This window comes from Mercenaria mercenaria, chromosome 15 (genome assembly GCF_021730395.1).
Source record: "Mercenaria mercenaria strain notata chromosome 15, MADL_Memer_1, whole genome shotgun sequence".
Classification (NCBI taxonomy): Eukaryota; Metazoa; Mollusca; class Bivalvia; order Venerida; family Veneridae; genus Mercenaria; species Mercenaria mercenaria.
This window is the reverse complement of record NC_069375.1, coordinates 53,801,985-53,823,222: the sequence shown is the minus strand read 5'-3', so window position 1 is coordinate 53,823,222 and position 21,238 is coordinate 53,801,985. Positions and strand designations below refer to the sequence as shown.

The 21,238-nt window shown below is 33.7% G+C and overlaps 1 protein-coding gene across 4 annotated transcripts in view; it reads left to right on the top strand.

Moving 5' to 3' along the window:
- The first annotated feature begins 865 nt into the window (after window positions 1-865).
- Window positions 866-21,238, top strand: part of LOC123554828 (carboxyl-terminal PDZ ligand of neuronal nitric oxide synthase protein-like) — a 106,913-nt gene continuing 86,540 nt past the window's right edge. For 2 of the 4 annotated variants that reach the window (XR_008367465.1, XM_045345188.2), the window contains exon 1: window positions 866-1,004. Coding sequence is in view for 1 of the 4 variants with exons in the window: in XM_045345188.2 (XP_045201123.1) it covers window positions 944-1,004 (61 nt within the window). In the remaining 3 variants the exon portion in view is untranslated. Of the gene's footprint in view, window positions 1,005-18,000; window positions 18,301-20,318; window positions 20,476-21,238 lie in introns of those variants that run through there. The other 2 variants (XM_045345204.2, XM_045345196.2) reach the window with 2 other exon arrangements.

Below are 21,238 nucleotides of genomic sequence, written 5' to 3'. Positions count from 1 at the left end.
ATAACATTTCTTTCAAAAGTATTTTTTAAAGAAGTTTGTAATGGTTATGTGTCTAACATACCAGGTAATGCAGGTAACGAACAATGGTTACCGTGAAACATATATGAAAAACAACAGCATTATTTAGTTTTCTGACTGATATTTTCTCTTTCATTTTTTCCCCATTGTTTTGACATGTGCACGCGTCGTAACTGGCTTAAATTAATGTGAGGCACATAATGATCTTAATCAAAGTGATAAAACATTATTTTAAAAAAAGTTGTTTGATGTCCTCTACGAAATAACCCCTGCAAAAAGTCTAACCTACGTCTTGTGAACAAGTTCATAGCCATACTCTAGGATGTATAAAATTCAAAAATGAAAATTCGACGAAGGAAGATAACCAAACACGTTACATGCCAACGTTTTATAGATTTTTATTTCGTAGAATAAAGTAAAATAAATATAAATGCAGAGATTCTTTCACACGCAACAATTGCAAAAAGGGAAAATTTACTTTGAAATATCTACCAAACAGTGACTAGAAAACACTGACAATACTTCTTAAATGCACTGATACATCCAAGAAATGCTTTAAGAGCCATAATTATTTTAAATTTTGTAGATTTAAGTATTTATTCACAATAAAAGCAGGATGTAAAACCAAACGTTACACAGTAAATCAGACGTTTAATTGATTTACAGGCATTTTGTCTTCTAATATTGATGATAATAACATATAACTTTCCGACATTACTTACTAAATAGGATATGTCCGCCATGTCGGTGCCGAATGAAACTCGTTCTTGACATACATATATAATCAGAATTAATAATGTGGATTTACAGAATCTTGTCATGTGTCAATCAGTTTAACACGATCAAAAGTAGTCTTCAGTGACGGAAACCAAAATGGACTGTAAAATTATAGAGGAACTATGTTAACATTTTAACTGATTTGGCAATGACGAAGATGCCGTTTAAAAAGATTCTGATCAGACTGTTTGATCAACGATACCGAAAAGGTAAGTTTTTTTAATACCCTAAGCATGCATAATAACTTCGCTTTTTTCTGTTTTCTTGTTATACAAAGCAGTCTACAAAAAACCTACACGTTTAATTGTGAAACGTATGCAGTGGCGCTAAATTAACAATTGGCGTATTAAAGCATTATTATTTATTTAATATCCTCCACAATGTGAAGATTGCATATAGAATAAGAATACAAACAAGACAAAGAAACAGTACAAACTACAAAAGTCCAGTCACATCAACACATATAAATCAAATGCATTATTAAACGATCATTCTGCAAACAAGTGTAGATATAATTATACATAATATAAAAAAAAAGTCCGTATAAGAGAATAAAAAATGACTTATACATGTACTGACATAAACCTAAACATACATTAACATATAAGCGGTTTAGAACGCGAGTATGACAATAAAAGTAGGCTAGAAGCCAGCAGAATACATTCAAATATGCACGCACATCGCACTTTACCATTCTTATGTCTAAATGATTGTGTCAGTGATCACGTAAAATTCACATTGCAGCTAATAAGACATACAATCATGTACACCCAAAAATATATTAAGAAAACTATTGTTCCTTTATAACTGCTTTCTGATTATCTTACGACACATTCATATGTTACTCAAACAAAAACACGTTTTTATGGCTAGTTATTCTAACTTTACTTAAACTTGGTAGTTAAACTGCGACTGATTTCTTTAAGATGATTACCTAAAATTGCTCCAGAGATATTTTGTTCTCTTTCAAAAGTAATCAGTATGATACCATTGAATTCTGGCTGAAGCAAATATTTTGATGATAGTTTGATGAAAGTTTTCATGACAAAAAAACTGTGAAATGGTGGCAGGTTTTTATGCCACTACAGTTTTAGGGTAAGTTGACAAATCTGTAAGAAGATCCTTTGGAACTTTAATAGAAATTTCCTTTTAAAATGATGTTCAAATTGAAAAAATCTAAATTCGTAAGGTCTGCATCCTATCAAGTAATTTAATTACTATTTGTATTTTTTACTTATGGGATATAACTATACCTAATATACATTTGTATTTCCATCTCCTTTTTATATTCTGTATCATTTTCACATTCATGATATAGTCGAAAATATACCGTGCGCAGAAATGAACAACCTTCAATTAAAATAAGCTTGAATTCCACAAAATATAGGGATCATGTTCTAACATCAGATGAAGAATGTGACTGTAGAACACCCCATCCCCGAACCCCCGTTAAATTTGACCGCTGTGGCCGCCAACCCGAACAACCCTCTTTGATATTATTAAATGAAGACTTTAGAATTGAATACTCAATAGAAATAGAAAATAAAAAAATTAAGATGATAATTAAATTTTGTATACCAACTGAAGCGTCATTTGGATATAACTGCATTAAAAAAACAAAGGAGAGAGGGGATTGGTCCGCCTTCAAATTTAGCATGGATACTTTGTAGGTGTGTGAGGGGGTGTTCACCAAATTGAATTAATCTGTTACCGCGTCTAAAGTCTCTTGTGTTTGAATTTTTAAAATCAATGAATAGAAATAAATTATCTACCTCAACTACTCTTTACTAAACAACGTCTTTCAGTGATATTATTATGTAAGCTAACTGCGACAGGTTATAAGATCTGACATATCATTGTCCATAAAAACATGAGATTTTAAATTGAATTGATGGATATTTCAGTTTCCTATTTTTCTTTAACACAAAGTTGTACAAATGAAGGATCAATATGGCTGAAGAATAGTTTATTGCCTGTTCATTATGAAACCCTTATTTTCAGTTATAATGCGCATTAGTCAAAGCAAGGCAGTTGTGGATCTGCAAAGGATTACATCTTCATATTTTTGTCCTGCAGTGGTAATTTATTATAATACAGGCTCATACTGACCAAATTGGATTGAAATTTGATATAGCTTTAACGCAGTTTACATTCTTTGGTCATGCGCGAAATTTTACGTCCGTTACTAAGTAAAAGGGTGGGTGTAAATTCATCTATAATGTCACTATAAAATATCTGATAACTGGAGATTCAAGTAGAAAGAAAGAAAGAAAAAGAAAAGAGAAAAGAAACAAACGAAAAAGCTATATGTCGAACGAACAAATATTTAGATGTTAGAAAATTATTTTCTTTACTTCAGATATTAGGCAGCAGTTTAAATCCCGACTTTGATCTTCTTTTTGGATATTTCTGTGTTTGATGTATCTTATATAGAACCAAATTCCGGTGTTTTTATCTTTGACTTTAGTTAACTGCCCTCACGTTTCATGATTTATAAAGTCGGAGCCCGACTACATTTCCTTTGTTATTTGTATACCAGTATTACATTTACTTAAATGTTAATATGGATATTGTTGTATATTCATATACAATTTTACAAAACTAACATGGTCTAAAGTCACTTTATTCTCATTATGGATTTTAATATATTTCTGATCAAGTCCTTCTGGGAATTCACTTTGATATTTCCTTAATTGCAATTGAATGTATATCTAAAGTCTAATGGGAAATTATAAAACTTGTGATGTTCGATCTTGCCGCAAGTATTTCATAAAGGAGACAATTTCATTATATCATAAAGTGTTATCCTATGGTGGCAAAAAGGTGACATGTGATTTTTGTGCTTAAAAAAAGACGTACAACGGTCACATCCTTTTTGAGGATAATAAAGCAAGGTACTAAGTCTCGAAATGTCTAGTTTATAAGCAGAAATTTCGAGATAAAAGTTCGTATTTTAAGTTAATAAGTACGAAATGTTGAGTTAGTATATTGAAATTTCGAGAAAATAGGAAATATCAACATGGCACTTCTGCTCTTTCGTACTTTAGATGTGATATTATATTTCCCATATATGTTTGACTGTTTCGTGATATTTTTTACCAAAATAAAAATTGACAAACACTTTTGCTAGGTTTCTGTAATTTCCAAAAGAAAAACTATATAAAGAAATAGATAAAAATATAAAACATGTCAATGTTTTATGACTTTTTAAACAAAATAATGACATGCCATCTTTAAGCGACATTATTACTAAAATAATTGTTTATCGATCCATTTTGAAGATTTTAACATCATTTTCTTACATTCGCAGTTTATAAACAAACTAAAATTAATTTATTTCAGATATAAGCCCCTCTTCCTGTAATTAATACAATTATGTTTCGCTCTTCCTGTGAGTTTCTTGATCTGTATTTTTTTTTCTCTCAGATGTATCTTGACTTACATATTTGTGTTTTTTTTCTATTTTTTCTTCCTGTAATTTATCTTGTTTTTCCCTTCTTACGGTTTCACTTGCATTGCTACTTCTACCTTATGCTTTCTGGCCAATCGTCATGTGATTTTTCTTGCTCTGAACCATCTGTCTGTGATATCATTATTATACTCTTTCTTTCCCACATGTGCTTTATTATGGTCCGTCCCATATTCCTGTGATTTCTCATTCTCTGACCAATCTTCTTGTGATTTATCATATTGTGTCCCATCTTCCTGTGATTTCTCATGCTCTGTTCAATCTTTTTGTGATTTCCAATGTTCTGTCCAATCTTTCTATGATATCCCATGTTTGTGCTCTCTCTAATCTTTCTGTGATTCATTATACCCTGTCAAATCTTCCTGTGAATTCTCATGCTCACGTTCTGTCTAACCAGTTTTCTGATTTCTCAGGTTCTTTTCTGATGTTCTATTCCATCTTCATCTTATTTTTTATGCTTTTTGTGGTTTCCTATGTTTGTCCATTCATGATGTAACTTTTCTTCCTCTGATTTCACGTCCAGTTATTTTCTTGCTCTGTCATTTTCTCTTATGATTTTTAGTGTTATGTTCGTAACTCTGTCTTATCTTCTTGTACTTTATTTTGCTGTGTCCTTCTTTCTCGCGATTTCTCTTGCTGTGTTCTAAATTCCTCGGGGAGTTCTCTTGTTATTTCTTTTTTTCTTTCATTTATCTTGCTCTGGCCTTATTCCTGTAGTTTATCTTACTCTGTCCCTTATCTTTTTGATTTCTACCTGTTGCTTACCTCTTGTCTCCTGGGGAACTTCACTGTCTCTTTTGGACTTTTATCTCCACTTTATCTTCTGCAGGTAAGCATTTCTCACCGCTCTGATATGCATTACAATAATCAGTAACTTCTGACAAATCAAAACGTTTATGATGCCATAACTTTTCTAGTTTGGTTGTAAGGTCAAACACATTTTTCTCACTTACTGTCACTGCTGGGAAAAATGACAGAAACTATTATCTGACAAAGAAAAACTTACCTGTGTCAATATTCTCAGCGATGTATCGGTGTTTCCGCATATAAGTCTTGTTTTCTCAGCTGTATTCTGTATTGTAATCCCAGTGAAAGTTATCCAATGGCTATCTTTCAATAAAAAATATCTTTAGATATTTACTTCAAATGTATAAAATCCTCAGTAAAGTTATTTAACCGAATATATAACTTAAGTTTGCATACAGCGCTACATTCCAAATTAAACGAAAACAACCAGTTCTTTAGGGTAGCACACATTTATACTGTATTTACTATACATGTATACACTGTGTGTAATATCTAAACCCTAATGCATATTACTGTTATACACATGGACTTGTTAATTGTATTACGAAGTAATACTTCATGTTTATAAATATGAAATTTGGATCTAATATACCTTTAAAATATTTATTTTTATATTTAATGTCACTACTTTATGTTTTTGCAGTTCTGTTGGTAACGTATGGCAATAAATTAGTTAGGTACCGTCTATAATTGTTTAATCATTTCTAAATGGAACTGATAGAATTGAAGGGGCCGAATGTTTGTAATATTTTAGGACTAAGTCCTCGACAAGATATCTCTTTAATCATTCCCTGTACGACAATTTATTTAGACGGTCTGCCAGTCTTTCTTTAAACATTCCCAAATGATTGCTGCTCTCATTCATGTCTTGGTGACCCTACAAATGACTTATACAGAACCAAGGACAACTCTGTCAATAAATGAAATATAATAGGCCTACTTTAGTTTTTCTCTCTACCAAAACTTGCTTACTACCTTATCTTGGTCTCAAAGAGATCACGGTGAGCTTTTAGAATGGTTGGATGTCCGTTCATCGTTCGTCCACAACACTCTACTGTGAGCACCAACTTTAACACAATGTATACGGCTATAAGACCTCAGTAACTTTTTATTTTTTACCAAACCCTACCAGTACCTCGAGATTCCTAGCGCTTGAGTTATCATTTAAAAAAAACATGATTACCACTAGTGCCTTTATTTCTTCACCAGTCATAATCATGTTTAGGGACAAAAATCTTAAGTTTGTTTACGGACTGATCGAATATGTCCGTCTAGGGTTATGTGTCCTTTATTGGCCAAAAATGATATATTTTTCTTGCACTTCATTTCTCAATAAGTCACAATGGCATTTTCAAACAATGTCTGTCCATTTAGTTCGATTTGGGTAAGATCAGAGAGGTAAATTCAAAGTTATATATGCTCTTGGTTTACCTGTACACTCTCTTGCACTCATTTCTTTACCTATCATTATATTTAGATTTTTTATTATGAACATTAATTTTAGAACCAGGAGCTGTTGATTTATCAAAATCGATGTAATTCACTAAATTTAAGAAATGATAAGTTCTCAAACGTGGTTTATCGTAGAATAACCCGAGTTTCGAGTTCTTATGCGTAAGAATATATCACGAAGGCCGCATACGAACTAAAAATATTGGGTTATTCTACGATAAATCACACTTGGGAACTTATTATTTCGATTCTAACACGAAATACAAGTATCAACAGTGTTAGAAAATATGGAAACTACTTTTTACGACCGTGCAATGCACCTGAATCGGATGACGTCATTGCACGCGAGTGGTTTATTGCAGAATAACCCGAGATTTTGCTCTATATGTATGTAGGTTATTTGCTGGTCGTGTTAGAATAATACTTTAACCGTCATTTTTCATCAATCTTAATTACATATAGACAGAATGTGAATTCCAATTAAATCTTGATCATCTTATATTGTGGACCAGTTCGATTATGATGACCGAGAATAAGGTGTTTTTTATTAAGCATGTATTGTTCTATAGAATCAAACACAGTTCAGTTTTTTCACCAATATTAATCAGTTTGAGTGCGCGGGCGTATGAGGGCCTGTCAAGTTAGACTATTAATCAGTTTGAGTGCGCGGGCGTATGAGGGCCTGTCAAGTTAGACTATTAATCAGTTTGAGTGCGCGGGCGTATGAGGGCCTGTCAAGTTAGACTATTAATCAGTTTGAGTGCGCGGGCGTATGAGGGCCTGTCAAGTTAGACTATTAATCAGTTTGAGTGCGCGGGCGTATGAGGGCCTGTCAAGTTAGACTTTTGTTAAGGTCACACATTCTCTTGATCATGTAATAACTGTCGACTGTAACTCACATATTGCAAGTTTCAAGTTTATTACATTTTCATCTAGAAGATCTTAGACCCATATGGCATACACATTTATATTAGACAAATATTGCAACAAATATTAAATACATATGCCATAAAATCGTTATATTGTCTTCATCTATCCGTTTGTTCCCTTAGGAATAATGGTATCTACGTTCACTTTGTTGTTCCTAGATAGTTTTTTTCCTATTATCAAACCTGTCTGGATAATACGGAAGCTTAAAATGGACACCGGAATGACGCCTTAATATATTTTCACATTCAAGATGGTTGTAAGTCGTTTTGCGTAAGTCGACCTGGATTCTCTTGTTATCGGGTTATGTCGAATAAACTCGTGATACAAAACTATATCAACACAATGTACCTTTATTCAAGCTTAACTGATAACAACATTGAGACGTTTGTCGCCAAACCGTTTGTCTATATGCGACAAAAAGAAGGTTGGCATACAATGTCTAAATTTAATTAGGATAGGGAAAGAAATGAATACGCCAGAGAGTACAGGTAAAACAAGAGCAGATAACTTTGCATTTACCCGGTGGTACTCCGGTCTAGCACAAATCGAACCTAAATGAGATCTTACATGGATAGACATTGTGAGAAAATTTCATTATGACTAGTTGAGAAATGAAAGTGCTAGAGAAATATTACATTTTTCGATCAGTCGAGGACACACAACTCTAGACGCACTTCTCTGATCAGTCATAAACACAACATATTTGATCGGTGACTTCAGGTTATACATATTCTGTCTATATATGATCATGACAGATAAAGAGTAAACATGGTTTAAAGTTGCATGTTAATGATAGTTCTAGCGCCGGGACTCTCGGTAAAAATTCAAAGTTACTGAGAACTTAAAGCCGTATACATTAATATTGAATTTATTGAACGAGTTGAATAAAGTAATAAATTTTTTATCAGTTTTATTCAACTCGTTTAATAAAGTCAATGTGGAAAGTCACAAATGTAATATTCTTTTTATCTGTCGGGACGTATTTTGTTTTACTTTCTTTAACTACATGTATTATAAACAAGTCAATTTGACCAACGTCTCCTTACATGGAGTATACTCCTCAACTATGCTCTAGCCTTACAATCATATTGCTTCAAATAATTACCCGTGAGAGGGGAAGGTTATTGACCAGGCAGCTCGCGATTATTCTATGGCCAATAGAGTATTAACCATAATTTGCTACTAAAGCCTACTGGCTTATCATATGAGCGTGTTTGTTATAAATGAGTTATTAATCATTTAAGTTGAAAAGAAATGTTATTAAATGTTCTTATTGGGATGTCTCTTTCTCAAAAGTAAAATAATAAGATCTTCAAACCGCTTTATACAGAAAAAAGATAACATTATTATCCATTCTAATATGACTAGAAATTCTCAAATGATCACAATGATATTATGTTGATGTCATGTAGACGTGATATTTAGCGCCATGTATACGTAGAGAAATAACGATTTCAAATTTGATCATTTTACTTAAAACATGTTTAAGACGAAATGTCACATCGCACAATTGTCTTGATTAATTTATATACACACTGAGTTGGTTAATTGCTTTGTAGAAAAGTTGATTACTTTGATTAAAATTTTGCTATTCTGGGAAAGAAATCGTCAGCTATGGGACAAAATGCATGTTTTGTGTTCAACCCATTACGTTTAATAAGTTCCTCTTTACCTGGGAGTGCGTCGGCGGGGCAGATATGGGACTTCATGACACTTAGCTATAAGGATGCTCTGGTTTGTTTTTTTATTTCCAGCCTGCTTCGCCGTTCCTTTAATGGTGTTTCTCTTGGTTTTCTGGCTTCTACAAAGTGTTATGGTTCTATGGGTTTTCATTTATACAGTTGGTGTGCACGTCTGTACATTAACTGCTATCCCTATTTCTATGCGGAGTGGTGTATTTCTGTCTAGGCTCTTTGTGTGTGCCGTTTCCTGTTGGACTATTGACCGTTGTTTCAACTGTAGTTGTCGTATTTGATCCATTTTCCGTTTTTTTCTTTATGGCCACTGCAGGACCTATGTCAGTAGATCTATGACTTGAAAATGTTTTGCTTCTGGTCTTTTATTAAAAACAATTAAACCATAATCACTTAAACGAATCCGTAGTGCAGTGATGTCCAGCTTAATTTTAAAGATTGGTTTGTCAGAATAATGTGTATATTTGATTTATTATTGACATAACACATAAACACAGATAGTGCTTGACTCCCTTGCTATAATTATTGTTGAATTGCTGTTAATAATAGAATTTTGGTCATTTGTCGCTGTTTTGGGTTCATTATGTCAATAGCTGGATCCCAGCATCACACATTATGTCATATACAATAGTTAAAGGGAACAAGTTATTTGTTAGAGCAAGTACTCGTTGTAAATTTGGACCAATCAGAACACATTCTATATATAGCACCAATCAAAGCTGACAGAGAGAATTACGGTCCATCCGTCTGAAAGGGCGGATGGACCTTAATTAAACTTAAATAGACAGACAAACAGAGAGATCATTCGGTATCCAGCGATAGAAGAAGACACATCGAGGATTCAACTAATAATTTATCCAAGTACCTTGATGAGGAAGTTATTGCAACTACACTATCAGGCCAGCGGATAAATTATTAAAAAGAAAACTTTTGAAGTTCATAGACCAAAGAAGAGTTGCAGAATTTCAACAAGGTTTCGAGCTACAGGGCCAGCGCATAGGAATTTTACCTTAAGGGTAGTTGAATGCAATAGACGATAGCATATTTAGGCTGAGCATCGGAAAGCTGATGCAGAGACATAGGTTTTGGTGATCTATTGAGTTCCAGCTTATAGCCGAGGTTCAGCGTTATTGGCGAAGTACAGCCAAGGCATCATGATTATACCTGTAGTTGAATGCTATAAGAGATAGTATATAGGTGCTGAGCATCCAGGAGTCAGGGCAATCTTACTGAGTTGCATTTTTAATTAAGAGAACATAGGCTGAGCATCTATGCGATGGGACTCGTACGTTGTTGTTCAAAGACATTGTCTGAAGGGAACTTCGACACACAAACCAGTTAGGTATAGTATCTCCAGCCTATAGGAGTTTAAGCTGCTGAATTTTAGTTGAGGTTTAATAGTTGAAACAGTGAGTGATTTTGCCTGATCCCTGAAATTATCTAGCTCATAATTGAAATCATTTACGAATCAATGGTACACGAATCATTTAGGAAAGGTAGCCAGAGGAAATTTTTATATATGAGATATTTGATCTCACCAGCGTTTTAACAAAGGACATTCTACATTGTCAGCTGCTCTAAGACATAGTCACCTTAGCGATTGGGCCAATTTGATTGTTCAAGATACTGAAGGCGTAGGCACTTCCCTGTGTCATATAACTCGTATCCTGACATGGTTGACATTTGCAGTTTATATATGATACTGAAATCTTTGTCATAAATTCTTGTCTTGCTATTTTCTACAACGCAAATGAAATCGCTTGCATTCGATATATAAGTGATCACCAGACACAAAGGGTTAGAGCTGGTTTTTCATTGGTGAAAGAACGTTATATAAAACAAATGCACTTTCCTTTTATTGCATGCCCTTACAGTGATTTTAAAGGTAGTGATTTTGATCAAGTAGTTGATTTGATCGGAAGTCAGAAGTCGGATAATTACCACTAAGATCTGTTATTTCTGGAAAGTGTACTTCCTATTTTCTGTTGTTAGAATTAGCTTAATTGTGAGCATATATTTCATGCTGTTAGTTATAAATGGCGTTTGACCTTATTATTAATATTTTTGAACACTTTATAGCAAGAATATTTTTGCTCATCTGTCTTTTTAAATTTTTCAAGATAAAAGTAGCGAGAAAAAAATATCAGAAGTAAGATGATGTAACAAAATACACAGTGAACTTTAAAGAAAAATACTTGTCATTTGTAACTCTAATCTTTGTCAGTTACTCAACTTTATCCAGGTATTGTTATTTCCAGTGAAAGCATTTTTGCTTTGTTTTTGGCGTTAAGGTATTTCTGCACGTTTGATAACCGGAAGTGATTGCGTAACCTCATTAATCCGGAAAACGTAGAATAAAGCCTGGATTTGGCGTACGGTAATGAAAACCATTTTATGAATTAATGGCAACCCGCGATTAGATTTATTACAATGACACTGTTACTCTCTTTCTAAAGTTAAAATATGATAATAAAACATCTGATATGTTAAATAATTTAAAATAATGTTTGAAAATTAGCTTGAAATGTGCGGTTCACTTTAATTATAGTCAAATATCTCAAAAATAAGCACATGGACCTATACATTTTATTTTACCAGATTACAGACAATATGTTTACTTACGACTCTGAGAAGTTTCATAAAAATCTACATTGTACAAAAAATTTTCTATTCGCGAATATATTTTGAATTTTATGAATTTTCCCATAGACTCTCATTATAAAAAATTGCGTGAGGTCCAAATTTTTCATATCAGTCTGGCAAAAAATCAAGGACACGAGCCTATCCTTTTTATTTGCTGAATTTTTAAGTATGTTCTGAACTTTTGAGAAATCAGGGTTTTATCAAAGTCTACTGTTGAAAAAAAAAATTCAATCTCAACGTGCAGTACTACCATAATAGTATACGATCATGTGTAATATTGAAAGTAGTATTTTTGTTTAATTATTACATGAACTGTTTACTGTAACTCTAATCGGACAAAGGAATTACATGTAGATAAAGATAGAAAAGCAAAAACACAGGTTCAGGAAGTTGAAAACAAAGTATTTTCATATCAGACTTATAGGAAACTCGAACAATTTTAAGGCTGATGCTGAAGACATAGAAAACGTAAAGCCCTCAGGTAATGAAACAGGTCGGGCAAAGGGTAGGCACATGTGGTTAAACGATAATAGGTCAGAGTTATCAAGAACAAACTTGCAGTGTTTGGACGTGGCATGTCCAGTGTGTAAGAAGCAGCTCTACAAGGAAATTAAAAGTTCGAGGACCATGACTTGCAATGTGCCCGGACAAGACATCTGTGTTAAATTTGTCAAAGATCGTACAGGAAAGTAAAGTATCTATCAAGACACAGGATAAGATAGATGTTCTTGATTCATCCAAACAAAAAGGTATGGCGATGTAAGGAGGGTTAGCTATTGAAAAGGAATAGCAGGAAGTTGACGTACCAAAAACATGTTCAGGACTGATCAGTAAATGTGAAGAGACAATGATAGAGACACTGTAAAATCGATTGACAGATACCTAAAATAACTGGAGAAAAGTATCAGTCTACAATTGAGACAGTGTTGCAGAAAAATAACAATGAAGTTACTTGTCAGAATATTGTTAAATGTTGAAACAGTTATTTAAATTATATTAAAGGAATGAATGTTAAATGAGGTCAAGCGGGCGCTTAAAAGACAGTTTATTTATTTATTTATTTATTTATTTAGGTTTTACGGCGCACCAACACAGTATAGGTTATATGGCGCCAAACAGGACTACAAATCTTGGTTTCACATCTCATTTACATCGAAATAAAAACATGAGGTATGGAATCAAAATTTGCATACCTGCTGGAATCACAGAGTTACAGCAAAACCAAATGTTAAGATCCTATTAGTCGACTCTTACGATCACTCAATGGTAAGGCGGTGGTTCAAATTCTTTTCATACACAGACAACGTTGGGTGGTTAAAACCCAATTTTCACTGGTCATTGAACATTTTCTGTTAGATTAAATTACAAAGATATATTATTTTTCTACATAAATGTTACAAGTGGAAAAACTGCTAATTTAACTGAACTTGATTTGTAGTAGGTGTTTGATTCACAAGTAATAAATCTAATTATTTTTACTGATATAAATAATTTGATGAAAAATTGCTGTGAACACCTGGACCTTTACATGGAAGTGTTTTGTGTTTTGATAGCAATTGTCACATTGCCTAATTGACACCGTGTCTTACAATATACAGTAGGTACATGTATGTTGCTGGCCTGTTTATCTAGTCACTAATTAGCTGTCATTATCAATAATCCTATTGTACTATTCTCAATGCTCGAACATGGTAACTTTATCTTTAAAAAAGTAATGCAATCAAAGTATTCAATTGACCAGTATTGACCACTACATGTACTGATCAGGAATTTTGCGTATGACCAAAATTTGAATTGACCAGTACCGTCCATTTCAGTGAGTGTATTAATTTATAGTAATAAAATCTTTAATTAATTTAATATAAAGGCTACTGTGTAAGAAGATAAAAGCATTGAATAAACTAGTATTGACCAGTCTAAGTATATTGTCCAAAATGGAGCCTGACCAGGATACATTGCCAAGGACCAAAATTGAATCGACCAGTATTGACCACTATACTTTTTAATGAATAAAACTTTATATTATTCAAATTACTTTATTATCTTTTTATTACTATTAAAGCCTGTGCTAATCTTTGAATGTACATTATGTAAAAGTGTTGAATAAACCAGTATTGACCAACCATGAGTGACCATAGTATTGAATTGACCAGTATTGACCGGTTTTAACCAGTATTGACCGCCAAACCGGTCCATACTCATATTGACCGGTTTTTTGCCAACATTGTACACATATCGTCCCAGAACCACATGGGGCCTTAAAAGACAGCTCAAATAAACATTGAGTTATATTGGAGAAACATAAAAAAGGTTCTTCTCTGAAACTGAGAGGCACGGAGCTTAGATATTTTACATGTTGCATTGTCTAGTGGACCTTTACTAAGATTGTTCAGTCCATTTAAAGCCACGCTCTGGGGTCATATAGTTTTTATATGTGTTATATATAGGAATAAAAATACTTAAAAAAATATCTGATCATATTTCCTAGACTTATTAATTAAAATTACCCGATGACCCAAATAATTAGGGGTCACTTGACTGTGACCTTGACCTAGTTTCTTGTTTTTTTAAGGTTATAATGCAGTAATTCGGTCAGAAAGAAGTCCCTAATAAATATATCCTAATTTTTGCATTTGCGCGTAAATCGAGGGCCAAATGGGCATTATTTCACTCGTGAAATGAATTTTACATAAACTAGGACACTTTACTTTTCATGCTAATATTCGCATGTTTTCGAGTGGGGTGTTTATTCTGCGGACCGCTTTCTAAAATGCGGCAAAATGAGGGTACCTGACTTCAGATGACTTGCATTTCACTGCATACTATTCAATACCCCTTTTTCTTTTCGTTTTCTTGAAGCAAATGTATGGATATCTTGCGGAAAATAGGTCTACGACGGAGTGAAAATCTAGAAACTGTAACAAAATTGTTCTGAAGTAGCTGAATTTTATATGAAACAAAGAACAATTTCTTTCATTGCTATATAGCCTTAAGATACAACCTTGAAATTTAGATGACATACAGTTCTTAAAACTGACTTTCAGTGATCATGAATGTGACGTACTGACCTACTTTCTTAATATTTTAGCATATTAGTTTGACATTTGTATTACTCAGGTGAGCGGTCCAGGGTCTTCATGACCCTCTTGTTTTGTCATGTGACACTTTTAAAAGATACCGATATAAATTGATGTTATATCTGGAAAATGAAGCCCAACTTTAATATGTGATAAATATGTTTCCAGTGACAGGTGGAAACGATAGCAGCGTAAATTTTCGAATATACGAAAAGCGAATGTCATAATCGCCCCTGTATTTGACATTTTCAATGTGAAATTACCCGATGTATACAATTGTAGTCACAGAAAAATTAAGAAGTCTCCCGAGAACACGTTAAACGTTCTTATAGATTTTATGTCTATGTCTCTTTAAACGATTATTGTCGATCTTATTTATGTCCCTTTAAACGAATAACGCCATTTGTAATAAGATCATCAGCAAACACAGTGTTACTCCCCCTTATCTGTCCCTACTAATCAGTAGTGGCGATGGTTTAATATTTACAGACTAGACAAAAAATCCCACAAAAAATGCTTCCAGGTCTGTGATTTTAACAGAATTCAGCTGTCTCCGGTATACTCGGGTTTGAAATGAGAGAGGTGCATGCATTCCCTATCTTTCCGGCAAATTCAAACACCCAGTAATTCGACGCCCCAGAATTAGAATGGCGTAAGTGTTAGTTACGCCCTTTTATGAATCATACATTTTTTGAAACTACACACCAAGGGGCATAATTCTGTAAAAAAAAAATTTTCGTCACAAACTGCTGTGTTGACCAAATTCACCAATAATAAAAGGGCGTAAGTGAAAAGTTTTTCAGAATCCTAATAACAGAAGGGCGTATCTGCACTTAATTGTTGTACCAGAAAAGTCCACTTACGCCCTTAGAATTAGAAGGGCGTATCTGTCATAGACAGTTTTTGTCATTTTGCCGAAAAGTATGATTTTCCACTTACGCCCTTCTAATTCTGGGGCGTCGAATTATTACAAGTTCTTTTTCTACCCGGCTACCATCATTCTCTGGAATTCTTTGCCGGCTGACATTGCTCAGGCACCTACCCTGGACCAGTTTAGGCAAGGGGTAACCAAACTGGGCCAGGACTTCTGAGTGACCAGGCTGTTTTTAATCCTTTTACTGTACATTTCGCCTTTTTATTAGCACTAGAGTGGGTAGACCAATGTTCGGCGTAAAAACTACATATTTTAAATCTAAAAACTGATTTTACATTATATTACCGTACTTTTTTATCGTCAGTTTGTAGAACAATCTTTGAGTATTCAACCATATTATTTACATATTTCTAGTCACGTAATAGGCGGGAGCTAAAAATAGTACCAGTAAAACTTGTGCGGTTCATGCGGAAGTATACCAACGCTCGGGGTACGGCATATTAATCTGCAGGTTGTAATTTTGAGCTATTTATGTATTAAGGTGAAGTATAAGACATATCAGGCCCGTGTGCAGGATTTGTTTGCTGGGGTGGGTTCGGGAGGGCTATCCCTTCCCAACTGCGAAATTTTCTAATATGGCACATAAATAGATGCATTTTCCTGCTACCTGAAACACCTTTAAGGATGCATGAATGTATCATATATTTAAGGAAAAGTCTACTTTTTAATCATTTCATCAAGCCTTTTCAATGTATGTATGATTGTACAGTCACAGTGTATGGACTTATTTTTCTGTATGATACATGTGAATAGGTGTGTATTTTATGCTTCTTTGACTGTACAAACTATAACATCACAGCACATATTAAATGATATTTTTATGTATAAAACCCCTAATAAGTAACGAGTTTTAGATGCGTTTTGTAAGATTTACTGAGAAACTACTTTTAAAACTCTGAGAGTTTTTAAGTAAGGTTATTGGACCCAAAAGAGTAAATTTGATACAGTAGTTTCAAATTCATAATTGTTGTAAAATAAAAAGATAGGATAAATATCTATCAATTTAATAAATTTGGGGAATGTGCCTTAATGTAAAAACAAAATTCAACCATCATAATGTTTCAATTTTCAGATTCATTTTAAGATTTACTTAACAAAACCAACAATGTTCTGATCATTTTATAACACTTCCAAAGAGTAAAAGACATAATAGTTTCTCCACTACACAATCAAGTACGGATCAAGCGATCAACGAAGCATGCACAGATAAACTTTTACCTGTGACATGCCTGGGGCTAATTTCCACTACCGAACACGGTTTTATGGCTCTTTAGCCTGTGTATTGCTGTCAAATCAAGCCAGTTGCGCTGGTGTATAAATTTGTTAATCGAGTAATAGTAATAAAAATCGTAACTAGCCAGCCAGCTGGGGGGCCCCGGGCCCCCTGGCCCCCCACCTGGACACGTGCCTGCATATCTAACACAAGACGTAGGTTGTATTGATTAACTGATTTTTAAGTACGTAAACATGTACGTAAATTACCCCTTTCTCTATTCTGCATCTATAAGTTGAATAAACACATTTTATACAACAATTATCTTAAGAAATTCATTTGAAGATAATTTATATCACAGTTCTGTGAGTCTAACTTCAAGAAATCAATAAATTATGATATTTGATGATTTATTTCCATTATTTTTGGAAATCTTTTCAAAAGTGTCATTAGTCCACATAGTATATCAGTTACTTCGACAGCATAAGCTACAGAAAAGTGCAGTACAATGGGTCCGTATAAAATGCCATAATAAGGGTTTATAGTTTATTTAAGTATAAAGAAATAAAATAATTAAAAAGAAAAATGCCTTTTTTCTCCATAATTCGGCCTGCAAGCTACTTTTTTAATACCTGTTTTACCAGAAAATTTGTTTTAATGAGAGTAGAACACAAAACTGAACGGCTTTCAGCCTTGCATCATCTGCTCTACTGTGACCACGTGACCATACCGGAAATGAATCGCACTTGGATAAAATTACGCGTGATGTAAACAAACGAAAAGGGACTCATAAAAGCTGATATTTTAAATATATATTAAGAAATTCCCAGAGAAACGTGATGATACGCCGAGCGTTGGTATGCGCCGAGCATTGGTCTGCCCACTCTATCAGCTTTGTCTCAAATTCTCACAAATACTTTATGTATTACTTTATTTCTCCTTTACATTCCTGCTTTTAAACTCTTATGCACTGACGCGCTCCTGCATAAAATACTCGCAAGGGTGTCATGCAGTATTTATAGATAGATAGAGAGGTGCTAAGACTACGCTTAAACCCCGCTATATTAGGACGGTAGTACTGGGTAGGCTTTTCCAAAGAATGACTGTGTAGAAAAAGAAGGAATACTTAAAATAGCTGGCAGAGGTGTGAATTTTCCTGAAGGAAAGTGGGTGCATGTGGCGCATCGTTCTCACGGGCACCACAAGATATATTAAAGGAACCGGCACCGCCATCGCCATGTACAGGGCTGTCTAGAGGTCTGGTAATCAATATGAATACTGAAAAGGTACTTACAAAGACTAAAAGAGAAGACTATCTTTAAAAAAAAACGGGAGATGATTTCAAACATTTGCATTCATTGTCGCTTTCAATACATTGTGACAGGAAACAGAAGTATTTAAATCCTTAATCCCCGCAAATTTGATAAATATAATAATCAGCAATTTGTATGCAGTAATTAGAAGCATTTTCAAGTCTTGTTTTTCTGGTGACTGATGAATTGATTTTAAAATAATAAACTTAATGTTTTCTTTAGTATAGATTTAAGATATAGATTAATAGTTAATACTAATTTGTTTTAGCTTGATTGTGATGAAAGCTTCAAGCTTATTGTAACCACTCTAGAGTCTGCTTCCTGCAAAAAACAGTACTCAGGTGTCATATGAGAATTCATGGTCATGACCCCAGTGGGGCTCGAACCAACGACCCCTGGATTGAGCGGCCGACACATTATCTACTAGACCACCACTCCCCTTTAGACAGAGACTGTGCTCATTAATTGTTGAATTTGTTTTACTACTTGAGTAAATAAATAACGATGACTACCAGAAATAGCTGTTAAAATTTCTTATTACACCTGTTTTGAAAAAAGTTACATATTGTGGAATGCCATTGTCCATTTATTGGTCAGTTAACAATTTCCATTTCTGGATTCTAAGTTCACAAAGCATAAAAGCTGTAGCTTTCAATTTTTACCAGATGACTGAGCACCATGTCAGTATGTTAAAGGACGAGTTGATCACAGTGATCTGAAGGCTGGTAGTGGTTTTGGACTCCAAGTCATGATGTTTAATAGCTATGGCTTTCAAACTTAGCAAATGATTAAAGAAGATTAATGATACAGGAATATCCCTATTGATTTTTGGGTTAATGGCTTAAAGGTCAAGGTCATATAGTAATCCTGGCCTAATTTCTGGTATTTTTGTTTTCATTTCTGGTCTCAAAGTCACAAAGTATAATGGCTACAGTTTTCAAACTTACATAATGACTAAGCACTGCTTGAGTAGGATCCCACCTCCCTCCCCCCACCGCACACACACACACAAACTCTGCCTTTAAATCAGCAGATATAATTATGTTTACCTTTTTATGTTAATTTGCTGTTGAATCATACTTACCATACTCACTCACTCACTCACTCACTCACTCACTAGATTTAACTGATAAACATCATTTTTAAGCTTGTTGATTGGTGTAATATAACATTTAAGGAAATTATGCTAGAAAGATGGACACAAGATTTTGTAGTGGCCAATGTTGCTTTATAGTCCAGAGAGGTCTGTTCAAAGGGTTCAGAGAGTTATGCACTTTAGCAAATGTGTGTCATTTTTGAATATACCTATGCCTGATTTTAAGCCTATAAATTTAGTGCTTTAAAGTCATTTTGCTTCCATTATATCAATCAGTAACCAAGATATAATGGACATTATGCCCATTCCCCAATTCATTATATTGCATTTAGCCTCAATATGCCACATTTTGCATCATTACTTACAAAAATATACATAACTGTATTAAGGCACTCTGCAACATATTTCAATGTGCTATCAAAAGAAATGTCCATGTTTTTAATTTAAAGATGGAAGAATGATAAACTGAATATTTTATTTAATACTAGACTGGCTTCCATCCCTATGATTTCTCATATGTAAGTTTTCTTTATTAATAGTGGAAGTAACTCTAGCAGGTTATTTCTATACTGACAATTTTATTGCCCCTGGCTCAATGCTTCAAATTTACTGATAAAGTGTTTGCAGTATTAAAAGAATAACCATGCAGCCAGGGAGCCAGGCTGATTTAATTCAATGAACTATATATTGGACTAAACCCTACTCTATGAAACTCAAATAATGTTTGTATCATTACAATATAAAAATAAGGTCAGAAACTCCAATAAATATATTCTAAATGCATTGATTTTAGTAGATATTCTTTTCTTACGCAAGACATGTTTTGTGTTTGTATCAAAACTCATGAAAACATATGTGCTGTGTGTGTAGAGTTTCTACGAGTATAGATAGAGCGCTACAGGTGAACCTCTCTGTAAAATCCATTAAATCTGTCTGCAATCATTTTCTCTACTACTCTCCATTTAATAGTTTACCTGGCACTCTTCCATTCTACAACATTACATTCATACTCTTGTGTATTTTATATGGAATTTATTCCTTGTTTACACTGTGTAAGTAATTTTACTTATTTTCAGTATTACTAAATAACTGAATATTAATATTAGAAATGTACTTTATGTAGATGATTTCAATAAAGAGAGAATTCAGGCCTTACAAAAGTGTTTATGATAGAATCTGTATGCCTGATGCAGCAGCAGCATTGTGATGATAAAATCATGCAATCTGTGTTCCACCCTGCATGATAATGCATGATTATGATTCAGCTGACAACATTACAAGTTTTGCTATGTCTAACTCGTGGAAGAAAGGTTTGCTCTTTTGCATTGTTATTTGCAGAATTCCCTTTTTTATAGAACATTTATGCTGAGTTATGGAAAAGGAAATTATTGGAATGGTTTGGAGTTTGCAGTGATAGAGAGAAATAAAAAAAAGTTTGATTCTGCCTGCCGGTCATAATATTTTCTTTGAATTTAACACAGCAAAATGTATAGAGTATAATTATTCAGTCTTGCTTTTTCAGTTTAAGTGTAACAGTTGCTGGTGCTGCCTCAGTCATTACATTTGAAAGTGCTTGTACAAATGGGTGGTTTACAAAATAATGAGGTTTTTTCCTTCTCTCACCTTACTTGAATTCATTTCAGTTTTAGAACATATTTTTGGGCTAACTATGTATATTGAAACAATGAAGTCAATAATTGTGAGAAAAAAAGCAGTTTTAAAAGTTATATTAATTATATAGCTATATTTGTCCCCTGTGCACAGCTAAAAGTGATATTTTACATGAAGGCTAGTTTTCAACTGTATTTTATTTTT